Raw genomic sequence first — 21,374 nt, 5'->3', positions numbered from 1 at the left:
TTGTATTCTCCTAGCGGGTGTAGCTGTCCCCGCCAGGAGAACGGAAAGTGATTATTGCTAGAGGTTATAGCCCCTAGCAATAATCACATGAAAAATCCAACAGGCTGGCTGTACCTAAGTTAATGGATCAGTCAACTTTGGTAAAATCAGCCTGCCCATACGTGGTTCAACTCTCGGCCAGTCTTTGCTGAACCGACCAAGATTTAAACTGCCTATGGCCAGCTTAACATTGGCTACCGAAAAGAGCGACTAGTGTTCAAATATGAGGGATGTGTGTCTGTGTTTAGATATAAAAGGAAATAGGTTTATAGAAAATTGAATACACTAGCTAAACCATAACAATAAAGACAGAGACTAGACTCCAATTCACCTGTGTCAAATGTCATTTTAATCTTTCTGAATGAAAGATTTTCACAGTATAAAAAGTAAATAATAATAAAAAAATGAAAACAAAAACACAGCAAAGCCAATATACACTTGGCGAACAGAACGTTAATAAAATCCAATGCCGAATCCAGAGAACTGGACCTGCTTATCCTGCTTATAAAGTCCAGAATCCCATGGTGTATTCGAGCATAGCACCAGCTGTCAGGTAAAAATAATAACATGAAAAAAATAAAGAAATAAGACATATTATTTCTGTCTCGCTCTACTGTAGCCAGATACACTATTTTGGTTGGTAAAAGACAATGCATGGGAAATACACATAGCAGAGGAAGAGGGGCTATTAAAAGGTGCTCTGGTAAAAATGGCAAAGTACCTTCCCCAATGCACCCTTCTGAAGGCTTCACACAAGAGTGGAGGAACAGAAGTGATGCAAGTGCTTGATAAAATAATAGGATTAAAGGATACAGTAATAGATTTAAAACAATGACGGCTTATGCTCCTACATTCCTCTTACCGGGGACTGACCAGATTTTAGACATCTCTAACTTCATAAAGAAATATTCTAATGAGTTCCCGTTTATGGAATATTGTAGTATCTAAAATCCAATAGCTCGTGAGATTTGAATTAGTTTGGCAGATATTTTGGAACCCTGCATTCAGGAAGGGGAGTGGAAAGCAGTTCAGATTGTTAAAGCTCCCTGTACATTTGTGTAACCACACTTTTACATTTTCTTTGTGAGAAAGGGCCATCTTCCCACACAGGTAGAAAGCATGCTTCAGGTTAAGAAAGGGAACAAATACCAATTAAAAAATCTGATGATATAAACATATTGATATTGGTGATGAGGCTTGTTAGATTTATTGTTTCTACCAGTCAATTTTATCTGCCGCCCCTCCCTAGTTTTAAAGTCCACAGCTTCTTTTAAGACAAAAAGCCTCTACAAGTCTCTCTAGGATTAAATACACTCAAAACAGTTGCAGAACCAAGCACTATGAAAAGATCCATTGACTGAAGACTTTCAAGCTGCCAAAAGCATTTCTATTGTTATGGGTTGTGCACAGGTTTGTTGCAAGTCCCTGTTGCAGGGAATAAAAGGGGCAAGTGTTACCTGATGGCCTCTCTATATGACCTGGATGCAGAAACTGTTTCTCCTTTGCTTTAAAAAAAAATAAGAATAAAATACACTAGCAGCCTAAATAATGTAGCTGTTGTGATTTCAACGTAGTGTTTAGATTACATAACGCAAATTCCAAAATTAAACTAGTCCTAATCTTACAGGCAGAAAAAAATTATATATAATTTTTTTTCCTCATAAATTGTTCCCTGTGTGATCCTAGTGTACTGGATGCGCTACTGACATCTTAGGAAGCTGGGGTTTAGAATTCATGGAGAAATAGTGAACATAGAGATTCCAGGCATTATGGCATGTAGGATTCATTCTCTTAACACACAAATATTGTCCATGCCACTTCAATGCAAAGGGGTGATGCAAAACAGATTTCATGCCATGTGTGATGCCAACAATGAGGACCTGAATACAAGAGCTATAAAATGTTGTTGGCCGTGATAGAAAAAAATACAAATTAAAAAAAGGGCAGTTGAGACGCAGTATTAAAAACCCTTAAACAGCTTGTGAAAGTGTGCAAAATGGAGCAGTGGGGAACCAGAGGTCAGAGAACTTGTTAAAACAAGTGTACTGGTGACATTAGAAGAGAGGGGAAATGTAGGAAGTGCAGGCATCATTGTGCCACATTGGAAGTGGTTTTCTTCAGGCTAAAGTTGGTCCAGTTAACAGTCACTTTCTGCCGCGTCTGCTTGGCAGAGTCCAGACAGAATCTAGGAAAGAAAGATATAGAAAATGATTGCAGTTTGAGACTATCTTTGTCAAAGCATAATACCAAGTCATTGATCTAAATCACAGGATATCATGGGGTCTCTACTTTTCCAGCAATTATTGGGTCCCAAAAGGAGCAGGAAAAGGCACCATGCAAGGATAGGGAAATGGTCTCGGATAACTTTCTCCTCTGAAACCAGGGCAACTTGACTGGTCCATAACACCCTTGGATCACAGGAGTGGGTTTAATGATGCTGGGTGTCATTCAGCTTTAAAGAGGACCAATACTTTGCCACAAAGGAAACAAGTGGTATAGCAATGGAGTGTGAAGTGGGAGAGTACAGCCACCTGGCTGACTTACCCTCATTTCCAGTCCTAATGATCAAACAGTAAACGAAAAGTGAAAAAGGAAAAAGCAACGCCCAGTTGAATTCCTCAAAGAGGTAGAGAAAGCGGTGCTCTGGTTCATGGTGTCTTCCTAACACTGAGGCATAACTTGGAGATGAAATGGAAATCCGGCAACTTTTTTTGAATGAATAACTTTATTATAGTGGGCAGAGTGTACAAATTACAGCAGCTTGCAAATTTCAGCAATAAGCCTTAGTCATAGCCATAGAACCAGTTAGGACTAAGGCTTATGCCGAAACGCACAAGCTGCTGTAATTTGTACACTTTGCCTGCTATAATGAAGTTATTTATTTGGAAGAACGAGTTGCCGCCTCTTCATTTCATCTTTTCAAGTAAGTGAAAAAAAAAAAAAAGGACACAAAAAAATGTAAAAGAAAGCAGCTCTCATATTCCTTCCCGGATGCTTCCATGGAGCACAAGTTAAACATAATACAAATGTTCACAATATAGATTAAGCAACCCTAAACTGACTCAGTGCAAACATACTAAGTTGTACAGTAAATGCAGCCAGACCTCGATACAAACACAATGCAAAAACAGTCTAAAAACAGTTTTCACATCTCACCTCTTGAAATATTCTACTTCTCGATCGGTCTCATCCATTTCCATGGTGTCTACATCCTTAGGAAGGAACACATCATCTATAAAGCAGAGAGGTTTTCATTATAAAAAACAGAATAGGATTAGGAAAAATGTAAAATTGGATTGATTCAGGTTATTGACTCATTTAGCCTTGTAGCTGAAACCTGTAGATTAGAACAAGCTTTCAAGGCAGTTTAGATTTCTAAAGCTGGCCACACCCACATTAAACAATCTGGTTGTCCGTTAAATTCTTCTACAACAATGTAGAAACTAAACATCTAATCCAGCCATTCTCAACCAGGGTTCCATGGAACCTTAGGATTCCTCCAGAGGTTGCCAGGGGTTCCTTGAGCTGTGGCTGACTGACCTCCCATTTGATGGTTCCTGCATAGTTCTAGGGTCAATGTCTCTTGGCAGAGCCAGCTGCATAAACCCAAAGCTTTCTGTAGGGGTGGCATTGTGATCATGGATATGGACACTGCCTCATAACGTCATTTATGACAAAACGCATAGGACGGATGAGATTACGATGCGTGAAATACTACGCATGCGCAGCCCCATCGCAGGCATTTTGGAATCTGGTAACCACAGCGGTTACTGTGTTCAGAGCCATTAATATGCCCAATTTTTGCCTAGGTCTGTAAGTGCAATATATTAATAAATGTTTTACTACCTATATGGGACTTCACTATGGTCGGCTTCTTTGTTCCAATTTCATGCAGGTTTTTTACCCTAATGCGTAGAATAATCCATTAAGGTAAACAAACTTCTGCCTTTAGAACCACTTTAAAAAGTAACACTCTGGTAATTTGATGCACATATGACAGCTGACAGAGCGCTAATGTCTGAGTTCTATCAAGAATAAATCAGTATTAAACCCAAAAACAAAAATTACATTGTAGCTTGCCAAGTCTTAGATGTGGTGACTGCAGTGGTTTTCTTTTCCCTGACTTTTTTGCTTTATTTTTACCTGGAGATCTGGCCTGTAAGTTTGTTATTTTTCAATTTCCTTTACCAGACCAAAATGTCTAGCAAGTGTCAGAAGGTTGAGACAAAGCATTTAACACTGACAGGGGAGCTTAAAATGGTCAGTTTGTATTCAATTATGCAAAACCTTTATCCCAAAAGAAAAAAAAAACTGCTGCTGAAACTACTTGTAAAGCAAAAGCTAGAGTTGCGTTTTAATTTGTAAGTTAGGATTAAATCTGCTAGTGCATCCAACACTAGTTTAGCCCCAGATTGACAGTGCTACGGGTCAAAGGTGTCTTCTTTTTCCTACATCCAGAGTGGAGACACCCTAAAGCTGGCCATACATTAAAAAAATAGGATTTTTATAACCGCTTACCTGTAAAATCCTTTTCTTGGAGTACATCACGGGACACAGAGCCACAGTAATTACTATATGGGTTATATGGCACCTTCAGGTGATGGACACTGGCACACCCTAGACAGGAAGTTTAAATCCCCATATAACCCCTCCCCTTACCGGGAGTACCTCAGTTTTATAGCAAAGCAATACACATGTAACCAGAAAGGGGGAGGGACCTCTGTGTCCCGTGATTTACTCCAAGAAAAGGACTTTACAGGTAAGCTATTACAAAAATCCTATTTTCTTTACCGTACATCACGGGACACAGAGTCACAGTAATTACTGTATGGGATGTCACAGAGCAATGCCACCTGAGGTGAGGGGACAAAAACAAAAGTAAAGTAAACAATCAGACCTGAGGACCTATACTCCCGCCTGCAATACACTGCACCCAAAGGCGATATCCTCATGCTTTCTTACATCCACCTGATAGAATCTGGTGAATGTATGAACTGAAGACCAGGTTGCGGCCTTCCAGATTTGAGCCATGGAGGCTTAGTGATGCCCTGCCCACAAAGCACTAACAGCCCTGGTTGAGTGCGCTTTGATCTGAAAAGGTGGAACCTTCCTCTTCAAGCCATAAGCTTTAACAATTACTAGCCAAATCCATTTGGCAATAGTGGATTTCGACGCTGCCTGTCCATTCCTAGGACCTTCAGGCAACACAAACAAAACATCTGTTTTCCGAATCTGAGCAGTCGCCTTCAAATAGATTTTGACTGCTCTCTCTGCATCCAAAGAAGGTAGTGACTTTTCTTCCTTAGAACAGGGTTCTGGAAAAAATGAAGGTAAAACAATATCCTGGTTTAGGTGAAAACCTGAAACCACCTTTGGCAGAAAGCTCGGATGAGGACGCAATACTACTCTATCCTTGTGAATGATTAAATATTATTATTATTATTATACAGGATTTATATAGTGCCGACAGTTTACGCAGCGCTTTACAACATTAGGGCAGACAATACAAGTACAATACAATTCAATACAGGAGGAATCAGAGGGCCCTGCTCGTTAGAGTTTACAATCTAGGAATGGCTCTTCTTGCAGAAGAAATGGCTACCAGAAAAACTAGCTTCCTTGTCAAAAGGACCACAGGAATATGTCGTATCCGCTCAAAAGGCTGCTTCTGTAATGCCGACAGAAATAAAGTCCCAAAGGTTCAGGGGTGCTCTAACCGGTGGATTAAGCCACGTTACCCCCTGTATAAAGCTTCGGACCAAAGAATGCAAAGCAAGCAGGCGTTGAAACAAAACCAATAAGGCCGAGACCTGGCCCTTGATAGTATTCAAGGCCAGTTTCATCTCTAGCCCCATTTACAGAAAGGCAAGAATACTATCTACGACATACTTCCTAGGATGCCAACCCCTGGATTCATACCAGGAAACATATGCCTTCCAGACTCTATAATAAGTGACTCTGGAAGCTGGCTTCCTTGCATTAATCAAGGAAGATATCACTGAGCCTGAAAGCCCACGATTCTTCAGGATGTGGGTTTCAATAGCCAAACCGTTAAATTTAGTGTTTGTAAAGTTGGATGGAACACTGGTCCCTCCGATAGCAGGTCTAGACGTGGTGGTAGGGTCCACGGGGCCCCTACCACCATCTTTACTATTTCTGCATACCAAGATCTTCTGGGAACTAACGACTTCCTTTCCCGCTTGATCCTGCAAAGATGTTGAGGTAGCAGCAGAATAGGAGGGAATGCATAAATCAGTGAGAACTGATCCCACAGGGTCACCAACGCAACTGTTCCGCATACGAGTGGATCCCTTGTTCTTGACACAAAGTTGTTGACTTTGTTGTTGAACCTGAACCAGATCTACATCCAGGATGCCCCATCTTTGGCATATAGTCAGGAAGATGTCGGGGTGAAGAGACCGTTCCCCTGGGAACAACTGCTGGCGACGTAAGTAGTCCGCCTGCCACTTCTCTACCCCTGGAATGAAGACTGCCGATATGCATGGCACATGCTGTTTTGCCCAGGTTAGGATATGGTTTACCTCTCCCTGGGCTGCCTGACTTCTGGTGCCCTCTTGGTGATTGATATAAGCCACTGCTGTGGCATTGTCGGATTGAATCCTGACAGGAGAATTCTGCAACCTGAATGTCCAGTCCCTTAGGGCTAGACGCACTGCCCGAATCTCTAGAATGTTGATGGGCAAGGTCCTTTTCGGTTCTGCACCATTTCCCCTGGACAGACGCCTCTTCCAGGACTGCTCCCCAACCGGAAAGGCTGACATCTGTTACCACCTTCCAGGTAACCAATAAGAAGGATTTCCCCTTCTATTCTCGGATACCCTCCACCAACTGAGGCTCTGGCGCACTAATCTAGTGCATGAACCTTCTTGTTCCAGGCCGATAGGATACTGTTTTACATTAGTCTCAAATGAAACTGAGCATAGGGAACTGAGCATAGGGAACTGCTGCGAACGAAGCCTCCATCTTCCCCAACAACCTCATACAAAGGCTAATGGAAGGACCCTTCTTTGCCCTGACCATCTGGAACCAGCTCCTTTATGGAGCTGATCTTTGCTTGAGGTAAAAACACCCTCTTCTGGGCTGTATCTGTAACCAGACCCAAGTACTCTAATCTTCTTACTGGCTTTAAAGAAGATTTCTCTAGGCTGAGGACCCAACCTAGGTATTCCAACTAGTTGACTGTGGTGACCATGCTTTGGTCCAAGCGGGTTACCAACCGGTCCTCTCAAGAGCAGGTCGTCCAGGTATGCTATTATTGTTATACCTTGAGTCCTTAATCTGGCCAGAGGAAGGGGCAGAAGTTTTGTAAACACCCAAAGAGGCAGTAGCTAGACGGAAAGGCAAGGCTACAAAACTGATTACTACTTCGAAACGCAGATACTTCTGGCGAGCGGGGAAAAAAGGTACATGCTGGTATGCATCCTTGATGTCGATTGATGGGAGAAGTTCTCCTCCTTGTAGGATGGAGACTACTGATCGGATTGATTCCATGCGAAAAGAGCAAATTTTCAGGAACCGGTTTAGATCTTTGAGATCTAGAATGGGTCTGACATCCCCATTTGGTTTTGGCACCGTGAAAAGGTTTGAATAAAACCCCAACCCCTGCTCTTCCATGGGGACCACCATGATCACTTTTTGTGACAAAAGTCGGTCTGACGCTACAGAGACTTCTTTTTCTCTGGATCTTTGGGGACATTTGACCTGAGGAAACAAGGAGACGGGAATTCTCGGAATTCTAGTTTGTAACCTAGAGCTATTGTAGAGACCACATATCCATCACAAAATTCTTCCTGCAGACCCTTAAGAACTGCAGAAGTCTTCCCCCACTCGAGCGAGCGGGGGCACCCCTTCATAAAGAGGCTTTAGCGTTCTGTCTTGTGGGTTTCCTCCCCCAGGATTTCTTTTGTCCCTGGGGTTGACCCGGAGGTTTACCTCTTGATCCTGACGGTAGAGGCCGTCATGACTGCCTGGAGGCTGATGCCCCTGGCACTGGAGAAAGAGCCCGTTTAAATGAGGGACGTTTACTCTTTTTCTTAACTGGCAAAAGGGTACTTTTCCACCTTGATATTTTTTGGATATATTTGTCCAAATCCTCCCCAAACAGCTTCTCACTGCGGAAAGGAAAACCAGCCAGGAGCTTTTTGCATGGCGCTTCGGCTGACCAACTTTTCAACCATAAGATTCTACGCATATGTACCAACCCAAGCGTAAGGGGAGAGGTTTGAAGAATAGAATCTCTGATTGCGTCAGTTGCAAAACACAAAGCTGCTGGCAGCTCAGCTAACTCCTGGGCTTGCTGTTCAGAGAAAACCTTGAGCACCTGTTTCAAATGGTCTCAAGGATTGACATACCCCAATTGCCGCCACTGCAGGTTGAGCCACTGAACCTGCCAAAGAGAAAATGTTTTTTTAACAGGAATTCCAATTTTTTATCAGTTGGATCCCTAAGCATTTGCGCACTGTCAAACATTTATTCACAGAGGATATAGCAGCGTCAATTGCTGGTATACTCCACATCTTAGTAAATTTTTCCTCCATAGGATAAAGTGTTGAAAACTTTTTAGGAGGGAAAAAATGCTTATCTGGGTGATCCCACTCAGAATACATAAGCTTTCTAGTAATGAATGGACAGGAAAGGCATGAGGAGGCTTTAGTGAACACAAACAGGAAGTGGGCTCTTCAACCGACTGTTAAGGGTAGCCTAAATGTGGAGCGGACCATCTCAGTAAGAGAATGCACCAGCAACTTCTCAGCATGTAAAGCTGAAGAAGGTCTTTCCCCACTTGATCCCTCGGAAGAGGAATCATCAGCCCCTTCACAGTCCCCTGAGGGGGATTCATCTTCCCCCTCCCCCTGTTCCTCTGTTTGAGGATCCTGGGTGGTAAATGTGTTTTCTTCCACTCTGTGAAGATGCGATTAAAGCCAATAATCTTTCCTCCAATCCACTCATAGCTGAGGAGAAAACCTGCTCAGTTATATAGACAGGGGCTGAAGTGTCGGAAGCAATTGCAGCGTCGCGGCACACTGCCGACTGACCCATGCTCCCTCTGCCTCCAGGAGTGAAGCTATCCAGGTGGGGGGACATTCCAAGGAGAAAAACCCCCCTTCCCATGTGTTACCTGGAGCTTGGGCCGGAGGAAGTGTGCAGCTTGTGACACAGAGCGAGACTGACAAGCATGGAATCAGGTACGTGCTCTTGACAGCCCCCGGTGGTGACTATAGGCATGACAACATTTACTTTAAAGGAGAAAACCCACAAGAATTAGAAAAATTCCTTAGGAATCTCCCTTACCTTATCCAGCTGCAGGGTTCTGTGGTAACAGACCCAATCTTCACCACTTACGGTGGGCTCCATTAAAAAACCTTTAGGGACCGGGGCCCCCTTTTTATCGGGGGATCCACAGCCCTGGGCCTGTAAAGCACCCCGGCAGGAATATGGCTGAAAAAAACAAATACTGGATCCCGGGGGCCAGCTTTCTAAAAAGAGAAGTGTTACTGGCAAAACCTTGTTTCTTCGGACACGAGACCCGGGTACCATTCAATTCGGCCTGGAAAAGACACTTTGATTGGATCCGGTTGCATAGCTTGTCCCAGCAAGGAATATTCCAGCGGAGCTCAGCACAGCACATCCTTACTTGTGACCAACACCTAAGACACTGGCGAAAAAACTGAGGTACTCCCAGTAGGGAGAGGGGTTATATGGGGAATTGAACTTCCTGTCTAGGGTGTGCCAGTGTCTATCACCTGAAGGTGCCATATAACCCATATTGTAATTACTGTGGCTCTATGTCCCGTGATGTACGATAAAGAAATTTTCTTGGGGGGGCGTGTCCGGATGTAGAGCGCACCAGACGTGTTGCTGTGGAGCTCCAGCAATCCTGACGAAATCCTTTGCCATCCTGACAAAAAAAAACACCTTCCAAAGCCCCAGTACCTTCCCTACTCATTACGGGACATCGCCCGCACTGGACCCGGGGTGGATTGTGGCGCTGGGCCGCGCTGACCAGTCGTACCCGGCTGTGGCCGGCCCCAAACAGTAACAGCCGCCGCCATCTTGAGGCCTGTGAGGGCTCCGACATATCCGAGCTGAGACGCCGGGGTCCGGAGCGGGGAGCGGCCAATCTCCCTGTCCCCACGACGGTGGTTCCAGGAAGGGACCTCTTTGACATTGAGGGCCGGGGGACGGCTCCTCTCTGGGGATTCCCGGACGCCGCGGCCGCCGCCATCTTGCGGCCTACGGATCCTCAGGCATCCCCGGGCTCGAGTGCCGTGCCGGGCGGAATGGGGAACGACATCTACCTCCGCGCCTCTAGCGGCGGCTCCCCGAGGCAGCGTGGACGACCAGGGTGGACCTGCCAGGAGGAACTCTGAGAGAACCTGCTGCCATCCGGAGGCCTGTGGAGCCTGGCCCACCTTACATCCTGAGGTACTGTGCCCTACAGTGGTTGTGCTAATCGCACTAAAACACCATCCAGCGGGGTCTGCCTCTACGGGAGTCCCCGGCCCTGTGCACCCTCTGTCCCGCTTGATCCCAGGTGCCTTCCTGCCCTCCCCCATAGAATATAAGCCGCCCTTCAGAGCAAAACACACTGCGGATGGGCCCACCCAGGACCCGCTGTACACACCAAAAAAAAAAAAAAGGTCTCCCACGCCGCTACTTCGCTGGCGCGTCGTCCGGGCGCCAACGGACAGCTACGATGGCGGCGAACGCACAGGCGGTGGCGGAGTCCGGGACCAGGGAGTCCCCAATGGGAGCAGAGATCCTGGCTGCCATCACAGCATGCAAACAAAACTCTTACTACCAAGATTGATTTCCTAACAGTAGATGTAAGTCTTATTCGTCATGACATGGATAAATTCCGATCACGTATATCTGAAGTAGAAGACAGAGTCTCCACAGTGGAGGATGCGATCCGGACAGATTCCAGAGAGGTGAGGGCTTTGCAACTTCAGGTGAAGGCGCTACAGGAACGAGCCATTGATACCGAAAATCGCCTTAGGCGCAACAACATTCGTATAATTGGTTTACCTGAGAGAGTTGAGGGCTCCAAACCGGCGGAATGTACCGAACAGCTATTGTCTAACTTGTTTAATCTGAGCAACATGCCACCCACTTTCGTGGTCGAAAGAGCCCATAGAGTCCCGCCGCTCCATCCGAGACCCGGGGCTCCCCCACGCCCCTTCCTCCTACGCTTGCTAAATTACCGGGACCGTATCCTGGCGGCGGCCCGTTCCATGCCGGAAATCAAGTATGAGAATACTAGACTGTCCTTCTTTCCTGATTTCTCACAAGAGGTGCAGCAGCGCCGCAAATCCTTCACTGATGTCAGACGCCGACTCCGAGAAAGGGGAATACGTTTTGGCCTTCTATACCCCAGCAGATTGAGGATCACAGATGGTGACACCACACGCTTCTTTGATACCCCCGAGGCCGCAGCGGCATGGCTGGATGCCCACTAGGGTCATATCAGCAACTGGAACATCTACGGCTTTATGACTTGTGAGACCCAGCTACATATCCTACCTCCATCCAAAGACCCCCACATTCGTCCCCTCTGGTTTTCCAGCACAATTTATTTTCGGCTCCCACCCTCTCCTACATAACTATACCCCAACAACATCCTAAATCTAAACGGGGTACACTGGGATGTTGAACCTAATGCTAGCGCCTCCTGTCAGAGGAGCTCCAGCGGCACCCATATTGACTTTTTTGTTCTCCTTTTTCTCATTGTTTTTTGCTTTTGTCCTTTTGATCACTGATTGGAGATCAACCCACAGGCGCTCTCATTTTCTCAGGATCCCCCCCCCCCCCCTTTTTTGATCCAGAGATCACCACACACACTCATGTTCACGTACCCCTCCCGCATACCCCTTCATCAGTTCCTAACCAAGGAAGCCTTATTACCCCATTTTTTTAAGGAGGGTGAAAATAAGTCCCCACTTTTCCTTTTTTCTTTCCCCTTTTTGTTGTTTTTGGGACTTTGCTATTAACTATAGATGGATCAAAGAACCACGGACTGATCTGCAGTAAGATTATTGCAGCGTGATAACCCCACTTAGGGGTACATCTACAGTTAGAAGTTTGTTTGTTTTTGGGTAAAACTATTCCCAATTCTCCTCTCTGGGTTGTATTTCCCTTCCGGGAGAGGAGTTGGGAATTAGTAGGATAAGCACCTTGTGCTTGGGCATGTTAAATTTTAGTTTGTCTTGTTTAACTTTAGGTTATAGAGGGCTGCTGCAGGGGTCATTTGCTACTGCCCCATGGTGGCTTGACGTGGGGTCCTTGCTGTCTGTGAGCTGCTCCCCTATAAGCCCCCCCAGCCATCCTGCTTTGCCTTGGTTTCCTTACTTCAGATGGCTATCTCCCTAACTGATACGTTCACTGTCCTTTCATGGAACGTAAGAGGCCTAAATTCCAAATTTAAACGTGCGCTACTAACCAAATACCTTAAACTCCACTCCCCTCACATTATACTTTTACAAGAAACTCATCTCACAGGCAGCAAGGTTCTGACCCTTAAAAAACCCTGGATACAGAGGTCCTTTCATGCAACATACCCCTCATATTCAAGGGGGGTCTCAATTCTAATTGCTAAAAAATTTCCATGTACAATTGAAGAGGTATGCACGGACCCCCAGGGTAAATTTGCAATTTTGGTGTTTAGACATTGGTCTCAGAAATATATTGTTGTGAATATGTATGTCCCTCCACCCTTCTCCCCGGACCTCCTTTACACAGTCCTTGAAAAGGCGGCCCCCTTTTGTCCCGGGAAACTCTTAGTAATGGGTGATTTTAATGCTATCATTTCCCCAGACATGGATAGACCTGTCCCTCCTAAGACACATAACTCTGACTTACTTTGCTGGGCACAGGCAATGGGACTGGAGGAGATTTGGAGATGGAGACATCCTGCCCTTAGGGCCTATTCGTGCTTCTTGGCTTCCCACAAGACTGCCTCTAGAATAGACTTGGCCTTCTCCAACCCATCCCTTTTGGCGGACGTGGTGGAGGCCTCATATCTCCCTAGTGGGTTATCTGACCACAGCCCGCTGGTTGTGGAATTCCGCTCGTCTGCATCCCGCGATGCAGCTTTGTGGAGGCTGGGGGCACGGTGGATCTCTCACCCCGAGGTAGCGGACATAATTCCCCCCAGGTTGGTTGATTTTTGGGATCATAATAAGGACTCTTCATCTCCACAAATAGTTTGGGACACTTTCAAAGCCTATGCCAGAGGCCTCTACATTTCCACCATTGCCAGTGTCAAGAAACAACAAAGCCAACAAACTCAGTTACTTCAACAGTCAGTGGATGATCAGGCTGCGGTGTTCAGTGCAGACCCCTCGCCTTCCCATTTTGACTCGCTAAATGCAGCTCAGAGTGCATTGAACATACATATGTCGGAGGTCACTAGGCTAGACATACATACAGGCAGACAACGGTTCTTCGAGCAGGGTGACAAAAACGGTCGTTTTCTGGCTATGTTGGCTCAACATGACCATCCACTCACGGTAGTCTCTGGCCTGCGCTCCCCAGATGGAGAGACAGTGACGTCCCAATCTGACATACTGGAGATGTTTGGTGCCTTCTACGAAAGGCTCTATGCCTCCTCTCTCCCTTCCGATTTCAGACCAGAGTCACTACAAGATCTCTTAGATCCACTGGCTCTTGGTTGGCTCTCGGACACGGAGAGACAGTCACTGATCCAGCCATTTACAACATTAGAAGTTTTAAACATTATCCGCTCTTTCCCCACCGGTAAAGCTCCGGGGCCTGACGGACTTCCCATAGATTTCTATCGAACTCACTGCGATCTGCTGGCACCCATACTGGCCCAGCTGTATAATACTTGCCTGTCTAGGGGTGACTTACCGCCGTCAATGCACCAGGCATACCTTACCTTAATACACAAGCCCCCCAAAAAGACACAGAACTATGCGCATCCTACAGACCGATTGCACTGTTAAACAACGATCTTAAAATCTTAACCAAACTACTAGCCTCCCGTCTTTATCCATTGTTGCCATCAGTAATTGACCCCGACCAAACAGGTTTTATGCCCAAGAGGTCCACTGACGTAAATCTCAGGAGACTTTTCACAAACATACATACTCAGCACAAAAACTCGGGGACAAGGGCCATTGCGCTATTGGACATAGAAAAGGCCTTCGACACAGTGGAGTGGCCCTTTCTGTGGGAGACCCTCCGTAGAATGGGCTTCCCATTAAAATTTATTGCGTGGTTACAGGTGATCTACAAGTGCCCCACCTCTTCGATTAGGCTTGGCTCCAAATTATCATCTCCCTTCAAATTGTTCAGGGGAACTAGACAGGGCTGCCCCCTCTCTCCGGCCTTGTTTGCCATAGCCATTGAGCCAGTTGCTGAAGCCCTACGTACATCGCCCCACATCAAGGGGATGCGTATTGGCCTGCTGGAGGAGAGGGTAGCCCTGTACGCTGATGATATGGTCCTTTTTCTTGCGGACGCTGGCCCGTCGCTCCAGGGTGCATTATCGGTCCTAGACACATTCTGAGGTGACGGGTCTTTGGGTCAACTGGTCAAAATCCACCCTATTCCCCATAGACCAGGAAGCAAAAAACACCTCTCCCGCTGACAGCCCGTTGAGATGGGTGGACACCTTCAAGTATCTTGGAGTCCAGATCTCAGCCCATGCCCAAGACTTCATTAAACTAAACCTTGACCCAGTGGTGGGAGATATGAAACTTAAACTCAAATCATGGAGCAATCTACCTTATCGGTTTGGGGTAGAGTTAATCTCCTTAAAATGAAAATCATCCCCAAATTTACCTACCTCTTCCGTCACTCCCCTCAGTGGATCCCCAAAGCATTCTTCACCAAATTAAACCAAAAATTTTCCGACTTCTTGTGGGGCCCTACCCCTCCCAGATATAAACTGTCTACCCTGATGAGGCCCACATCACAGGGAGGCATGGCTTTCCCAGACTGCTACAAATATTTCCTGGCCTCTCAGTTAATGACAATGGTCTGGTGGTTGGTCCCGGACAAAACTAACGCAGCCTCAGCCCTGGAGGCTACGGTGGTGGGTTCCTGGGAGACCCTTCAAATTTTTAATTCACAGAGGCCCACGCGCCCTGCATCCACTTACCCCCTCCATGCACACTACTCTGCGAGCATGGCGAATAGGTCTTAGTATTGGTAAATACAACCGCTCAGAACTTTCTCCCAACGCCCCGCTATTGTCAAACCCCAATTTACCACATATCTTTAAGCTCACAGACCCCCAGGCATGGACTAAATATGGTATCAAATTAATTTCACAAGTGGTGTCACAGACCTCACTGCTTTCTTTTGCCCAGTTATCTTCAATGTACAATCTTCCAAAACACTACCAGTTCCGCTATTTTCAACTAGCACACGCATTTGCGGCTCAATTCCCCCATGCATCCTGCATCCTGACTCAATCCGAGCTGGAAAGGACGCTCAGGTCCGGCTGTGCTGTGAAGCCTACATCCTCTCTGTACGCGCACCTGACCTTTGTGTCCCTGCCACCTCTGGATGGGCTATGGTCCCGTTGGCAACGCGACATTCCTGCGTTGGATAATGATGACTGGGACGACGTCTGGGATTTCCCCTTCAGGTCACTTGTTTCCATAAGAGACAGAGTAGTACAATTTAAAATTGTTCATAGGGCTTACTTTACCCCACATAGACTACATTTGATGAACCCTCAGCATCCCTCGGAATGCTGGAGATGTGGTCTATCCCCAGGAGACTTCGCACACATCTTCTGGCACTGCCCAAAAATACAGCAATATTGGGGAGAGGTACTTGACTAACAAGGTGGCTTCAACTAACTTACCACCGCTGATGGAGATTTGTATACTAGGTTTGCTTGAAAATATTGTTCCAACCATAGCCAAACGCACGTTGACCAGTCTATTACTCTTCTATGCCAGGAAGTGCATCGAAATACAGTGGAAAAAACCTAACCCCCCATCAATCACACAGTGGAAACGTTTGGTCAATGAGAACCTCCCGCTATACAAAGACACATATGCTAAACAGGGTCTGGTGCAAATGGATGATGGTTCTGAATATCTCACATTGAACACAGATTCACAATAGTCCTTAGGTTAACAAACTGATTAAAATACTATGTCTTTGGGCCTCGATGTTTGAAATCTCAGGCGTAATTTGTTATGATACCTAACTAATTCAATTCCCTCTGAAGAGAACCTTATACACACCTTGATTGCTATCAATTAACCTGTCAACTCACGCTGTCATATGTCCTACCAAATGTTTTACCTATTCTGACACTGCTCTGATGTACTGTAGCAGCCATGTGTTATAGTGTTTGTTGTTTGTCTTAAAATCTTAATAAAAATATTTGTAAAAAAAAAAAAAAAAAGAAATTTTCTTGTACCATTTTCCTTTAGATTTACCAAAACCGTACAATATGAGGTCACCTAAACAATTTCATTTTGTACGCAATCAGAAAGGTCCTTGTACTACATAGTTGAAGGTAAATCTAAAGAAAATTGAAGAAAATTGTATAATGTATTGGCCAGCTTAAGACCGGCCAGTAGCACACTTCCTGACAACCAGGTGAAATATAACACGCAAAAACAAATGAAAATGTGCATATGCAAGAAGCGCTACATAGTGTGAATGGGGGCTCAGGCTAAATCAATGGGGAAGGGATTGGAAACACTGAAATGACTATAGTTTGCAGTATAATCAAATGCAGAATTGTTTTAGGCAAATTAGACAGGGTGATTTAAACTCTTCCCAATAAATTGACAAGCAAACTAGGCCACCATAGCAATCAGGCACCGCCACCACAAACTGCACCACACTGAAGCAGCGAGTAGGACAAAAATATAACAAAATGCTTAATTTCATGCAGACATGAAGCAAAACGGGTAGGACATAACACACCTGAAAAATAACCACTACAATCTAGCTTACATGCATGTCAAAAGGATAACCTCCCCTTTCAAAGCTATCCTCAACCTCTTAATCTGAAAAGGTACACATTTTCATATCTGTTTAAGCGAAAGTAACGTTAAACGGGGAAAAAATATATATATATATATATATATATATATATATATATATATATATATATATATACGGCATTGCTATCGTCCCAGAAGGGAGCCTCTTCTGAAGATGATGCACAAGAAAGCCCACTAACAGTTTGTCCTGTGGTCTGATGAAACCAAGATAAACTTATTTGGTTCAGATGGTGTCAAGCGTGTGTGGCAGCAACCAGATGAGGAGTACAAAGACAAGTGTGTCTTGCCTACAGTCAAGCATGGTGGTGGGAGTGTCATGGTCTGGGGCTGCATGAGTGCTGCCGGCACTGGGGAGCTACAGTTCATTGAGGGAACCATGAATGCCAACATGTACTGTGACATACTGAAGCAGAGCATGATCCCCTCCCTTCAGAGACTGGGCCGCAGGGCAGTATTCCAACATAACAACTCCAAATACACCTCCAAGACGACCACTGCCTTGCTAAAGAATCTGAGGGTAAAAGGTGATGAACTGGCCAAGCATGTCTGCAGACCTAAACCCTATTGAGCATTTGTGGGACATTCTCAAATGGAAGATGGAGGAGCGCAAGGTCTCTAACAGCCACCAGCTCCGTGATGTCGTCATGGAGAAGTGGAAGAGGACTCCAGTGGCAACCTGTGAATCTCTGGTAAACTCCATGCCCCCCGCCTCTGGCCACACGCGGTATTGCATCCCATTGAGGTCAATGCGGAACGAATTATTTTCGTTTCCATTGACTTGGAAAAACTCGCTTTGATATGCGAGTACTCTGGATTACGAGCATACTCCTGGAACGGATTATGCTCGTAATCCGAGCTTCCACTGTATGTATGTGTATATATATATATATATATATATATATATATACATACATATATATATACACACATATACATACACACACACACACACACACACAAGAGCAGTACTGGATTCTCTTCTATATTCATAAGCCGCAGGACATGATCATACTGTAACATGCATTTCCAAGAGTGATTCTGCTTTAAAGGATACTCTTCAGTTGACTGAAATGGGAATAATGTGCTTCAAAAGTGGAAATGAATCATGTAGAGAAAAGTATTTTTGGATGTCCATGTATTTTACCTACAGTACAAAATGCTTGGAAATGTGCATGGTATGAATGAGATGCTAAAATTTATGTAATGCCAAAACCTTTTTTTTTTAAGTTTTGAATAGAGTGGGAATGGTTGAGACCCAGTGAGCTTTGGTTTTGCTCGCTGGGGCAAAAAAAGTGACGGTAAATGCCTCCAATCGGACACAGACACAGCAGGAAGAGAAGAGCTCTAAAAAGCGAGGGGATATTCCCTCTTACATGTCACCATGATAGGTTTCGCCATCGGATGATTTTTCCTCACATATTGATCCTGTACAAACTAAAAAACACTGAGGGGGATTTAACAAAAATTTTCCAAAACTGAAGCAGCCAGAATTTGGAGTGGCTGTGCATGGCAATCAACTTCAATCTTTCATTTTCTAAGCATCACTGAACAAGCTGAAAACAGAAGCTGACTGGTTGCCGTGCACAGCTGCTCCGGATTCTGTCTGCTCCAGTTTTGTTTGTTTGTATTATTTTCTGTACCAAAGACAATGGTCACCAGGACCAATAGAGAGGGTGAATTTCTCAGTGGGAACACGGACAGCAATATAAACCTTACAGAAGTTCCAAATCTTCCACATTACCTGTAACTATAATAAAAGTTTTGGCATTACATAAACTGCAAGAGCACTGCATTTATTTAGGCTGCAGTCACTCTCAGGATGAGAGTGAGAACCTCTGGTAAGAAACACTCCTGCTTTAGGATTCATACACATTGGACACTTCCTAGACGCCTTTCTCCTGGCAGCAGAAAACACTGGACGCTGATTAACGCGTTTACCGCTGTCAGACACGTTTAGCAGCGTCAAGCGCTTGGGTGTTAATTTATTTGGCCAGAATAAATAATTTATTCTGGCCATTAAAATGAATTAACGCTCAACTGCTAAAATGCACTTAGCGTTAACGCACGTTTAGACAAGTTTTTGCCACGCCTAGCATTTTTCTCCTGAATGCGATTATTCTGCATTCAGAAGAAGGAGCTTTGACCGACTGTAAAACGCTGCTGCTCCTAAACTCTGGTCAAAGCCTATGTGACGGTGTTGCAAAAAATTTAAAACATGCACTTGTGAAAAATTAGTGACTTGTGTTTAAATAGTAAATCTAAATAGTCCTTATGGATATTGCTGACAATTAGATGTTTTCAATAAACAAGAGTGTGCAGTGCCATCCTCTAATGTTTAACTTCTTTGGTGACAGTGTTATATCACGTGCTCTTATTGTGCAGTGCCTCACCAGCTTTATTCACCCCTGCAGGGGTAACAGTCTGTGCTTCCTGGGAGATGATACAAAACGTTGGTGTAGGCCACGTCCTACGCGTTTCGTCATTGGACGTCTACGGGAACGTGACCTTTGTTACACCTCCCACCTATTTATATTGTGCGGTGTCCGTTCTGCACTTGCGCCTTAGGAGCATTGGCGGCCATTTTGCCTATGTTTCTTGCAGACCGAAGTCCGCTGGCGGCTATTTTGCCTGTGCCCGTTTCAGACCGAAGTCCACATATATGCTATAGTTTTATAAAAGAAAGCCGTAATGAGTGAGTCCATACGCACAATCTTACTGTCCGCACTTGTGTCACCACTACTTCAGATCATAAATAGTATGATGTTGTCTATCCTTTTTGGGAATAAAATGATAGACAACATCATACTATTTATGATCTGAAGTAGTGGTGACACAAGTGCGGACAGTAAGATTGTGCGTATGGAGTCACTCACCACGGCTTTCTTTTATAAAACTATAGCATATATGTGGACTTCGGTCTGAAACGGGCACAGGCAAAATGGCTGCCAGAGGACTTCGGTCTGCAAGAAACATAGGCAAAATGGGCGCCAATGCTCCTAAGGCGCAAGTGCAGAACAGACACCGCACAATATAAATAGGTGGGAGGTGTAACAAAGGTCACGCTCCTGTAGACGTCCAATTACGAAACTCATAGAGCGTGGCCTACACCGACGTTTTGTATCATCTCCCAGGAAACACAGGATTTGATTCTGACGGTTCTACTGATAATTTTTTTGCTTTATACGAGCTACCAATATGTGAGTACCGCTCTGTCATCTTTCTCAAATAAAACTTTTTAAATGGTTTTACGCTATGGGCATTCCTTCTCTTTTATGTTTAACGCCAAACTGATCCTGAAATTGCCAGTGACTGCTGCACAGTGGCAGACTGTGACTGCCTGTTACCCCTGCAGGGATGAATAAAGCTGGTGAGCCTCTGCACAATAAGAGCACGTGATATAACAACACTGTCACCAAAGAAGTTAAACATTAGAGGATGGCACTGCACACTCTTGTTTATTGAAAACATCTAATTGTCAGCAATATCCATAAGGACTATTTAGATTTACTATTTAAACACAAGTCACTAATTTTTCACAAGTGCACGTTATAAATTTTTTGCAACACCATTGCCTATTTCAGCTGAAGCATTAACCTGGTTTTGCCTGCCATCCTCTCCCCCCCCCCCCCCCTCGCCCCCCTCGCCCCCTTACCCCCGTTTTGGCTGTACGTTGTATGTATGTTTTGGCTAGCATATACTAGAGTGGACCACACCAATTTCACGTATTCACTTTTGATGCATTTATCTGTTATTACTAATTTTGTTTATGGTCACTCAGTCATTTGTTATAATTTGGCACCTCTAGTATGAGACTCCCCTTTTTTACAGGGATATTTAGTATGACAATATAGAGGCATTATATACGTCATAGGATTATCTTCACATCTTTTTATATCCCCACCTAGGTTCTTAATAAGAACAGCGCCACACCCACACTCTATATTTTTCTCACACCCAGCTTTTTCCACCTAGGTGGCGATCGCATCTGTGGAGGCAGCAGTTCTTAACCCTTATTCATTTCGGTTACGCGGGTTTATTATTGTTTTTCCAAAGCCTATGTGTGCATGGCTTTTATCGAGTTGTGTTCAGGGGCTTTGGCAAAAAAGGCCAAAAGTTCAAAAACATGAGTTTAGGAGCAGCAGTGTGCAACTTTGTCTTTAGGAGCAGCAGTAACAACTTTAAGTAGTTGACCAGTTTTATCTGACACAGAGGCATACATGGGGGTTAATTTGCTAAAACTGGAGAGTGAAAAATCTTTTGCAGCTCTGCATAGAAACCAATCAGCTTCTAGGTTAACTGAACAAGCTAAAGTTA

The 21,374-nt window shown here is 44.8% G+C and overlaps 1 protein-coding gene across 1 annotated transcript in view; it reads right to left on the bottom strand.

The window, feature by feature from the left end:
- Positions 1–365: 365 nt before the first annotated feature.
- Positions 366–21,374, bottom strand: part of FAM193B (family with sequence similarity 193 member B) — a 128,861-nt gene continuing 107,852 nt past the window's right edge. Inside the window, 2 exon segments of the mRNA XM_073620498.1 lie at positions 366–2,224; positions 3,196–3,271. Of these exon segments, the coding sequence (XP_073476599.1) occupies positions 2,128–2,224; positions 3,196–3,271 (173 nt within the window). The 3' untranslated portion in view covers positions 366–2,127.

The sequence above is a fragment of the Aquarana catesbeiana genome, linkage group LG03 (genome assembly GCF_042186555.1).
Source record: "Aquarana catesbeiana isolate 2022-GZ linkage group LG03, ASM4218655v1, whole genome shotgun sequence".
In the NCBI taxonomy this organism is placed as follows: domain Eukaryota; kingdom Metazoa; phylum Chordata; class Amphibia; order Anura; family Ranidae; genus Aquarana; species Aquarana catesbeiana.
The sequence above is the reverse complement of the archived record's forward strand: the minus strand, read 5'-3'. Positions and strand labels throughout refer to the sequence as shown.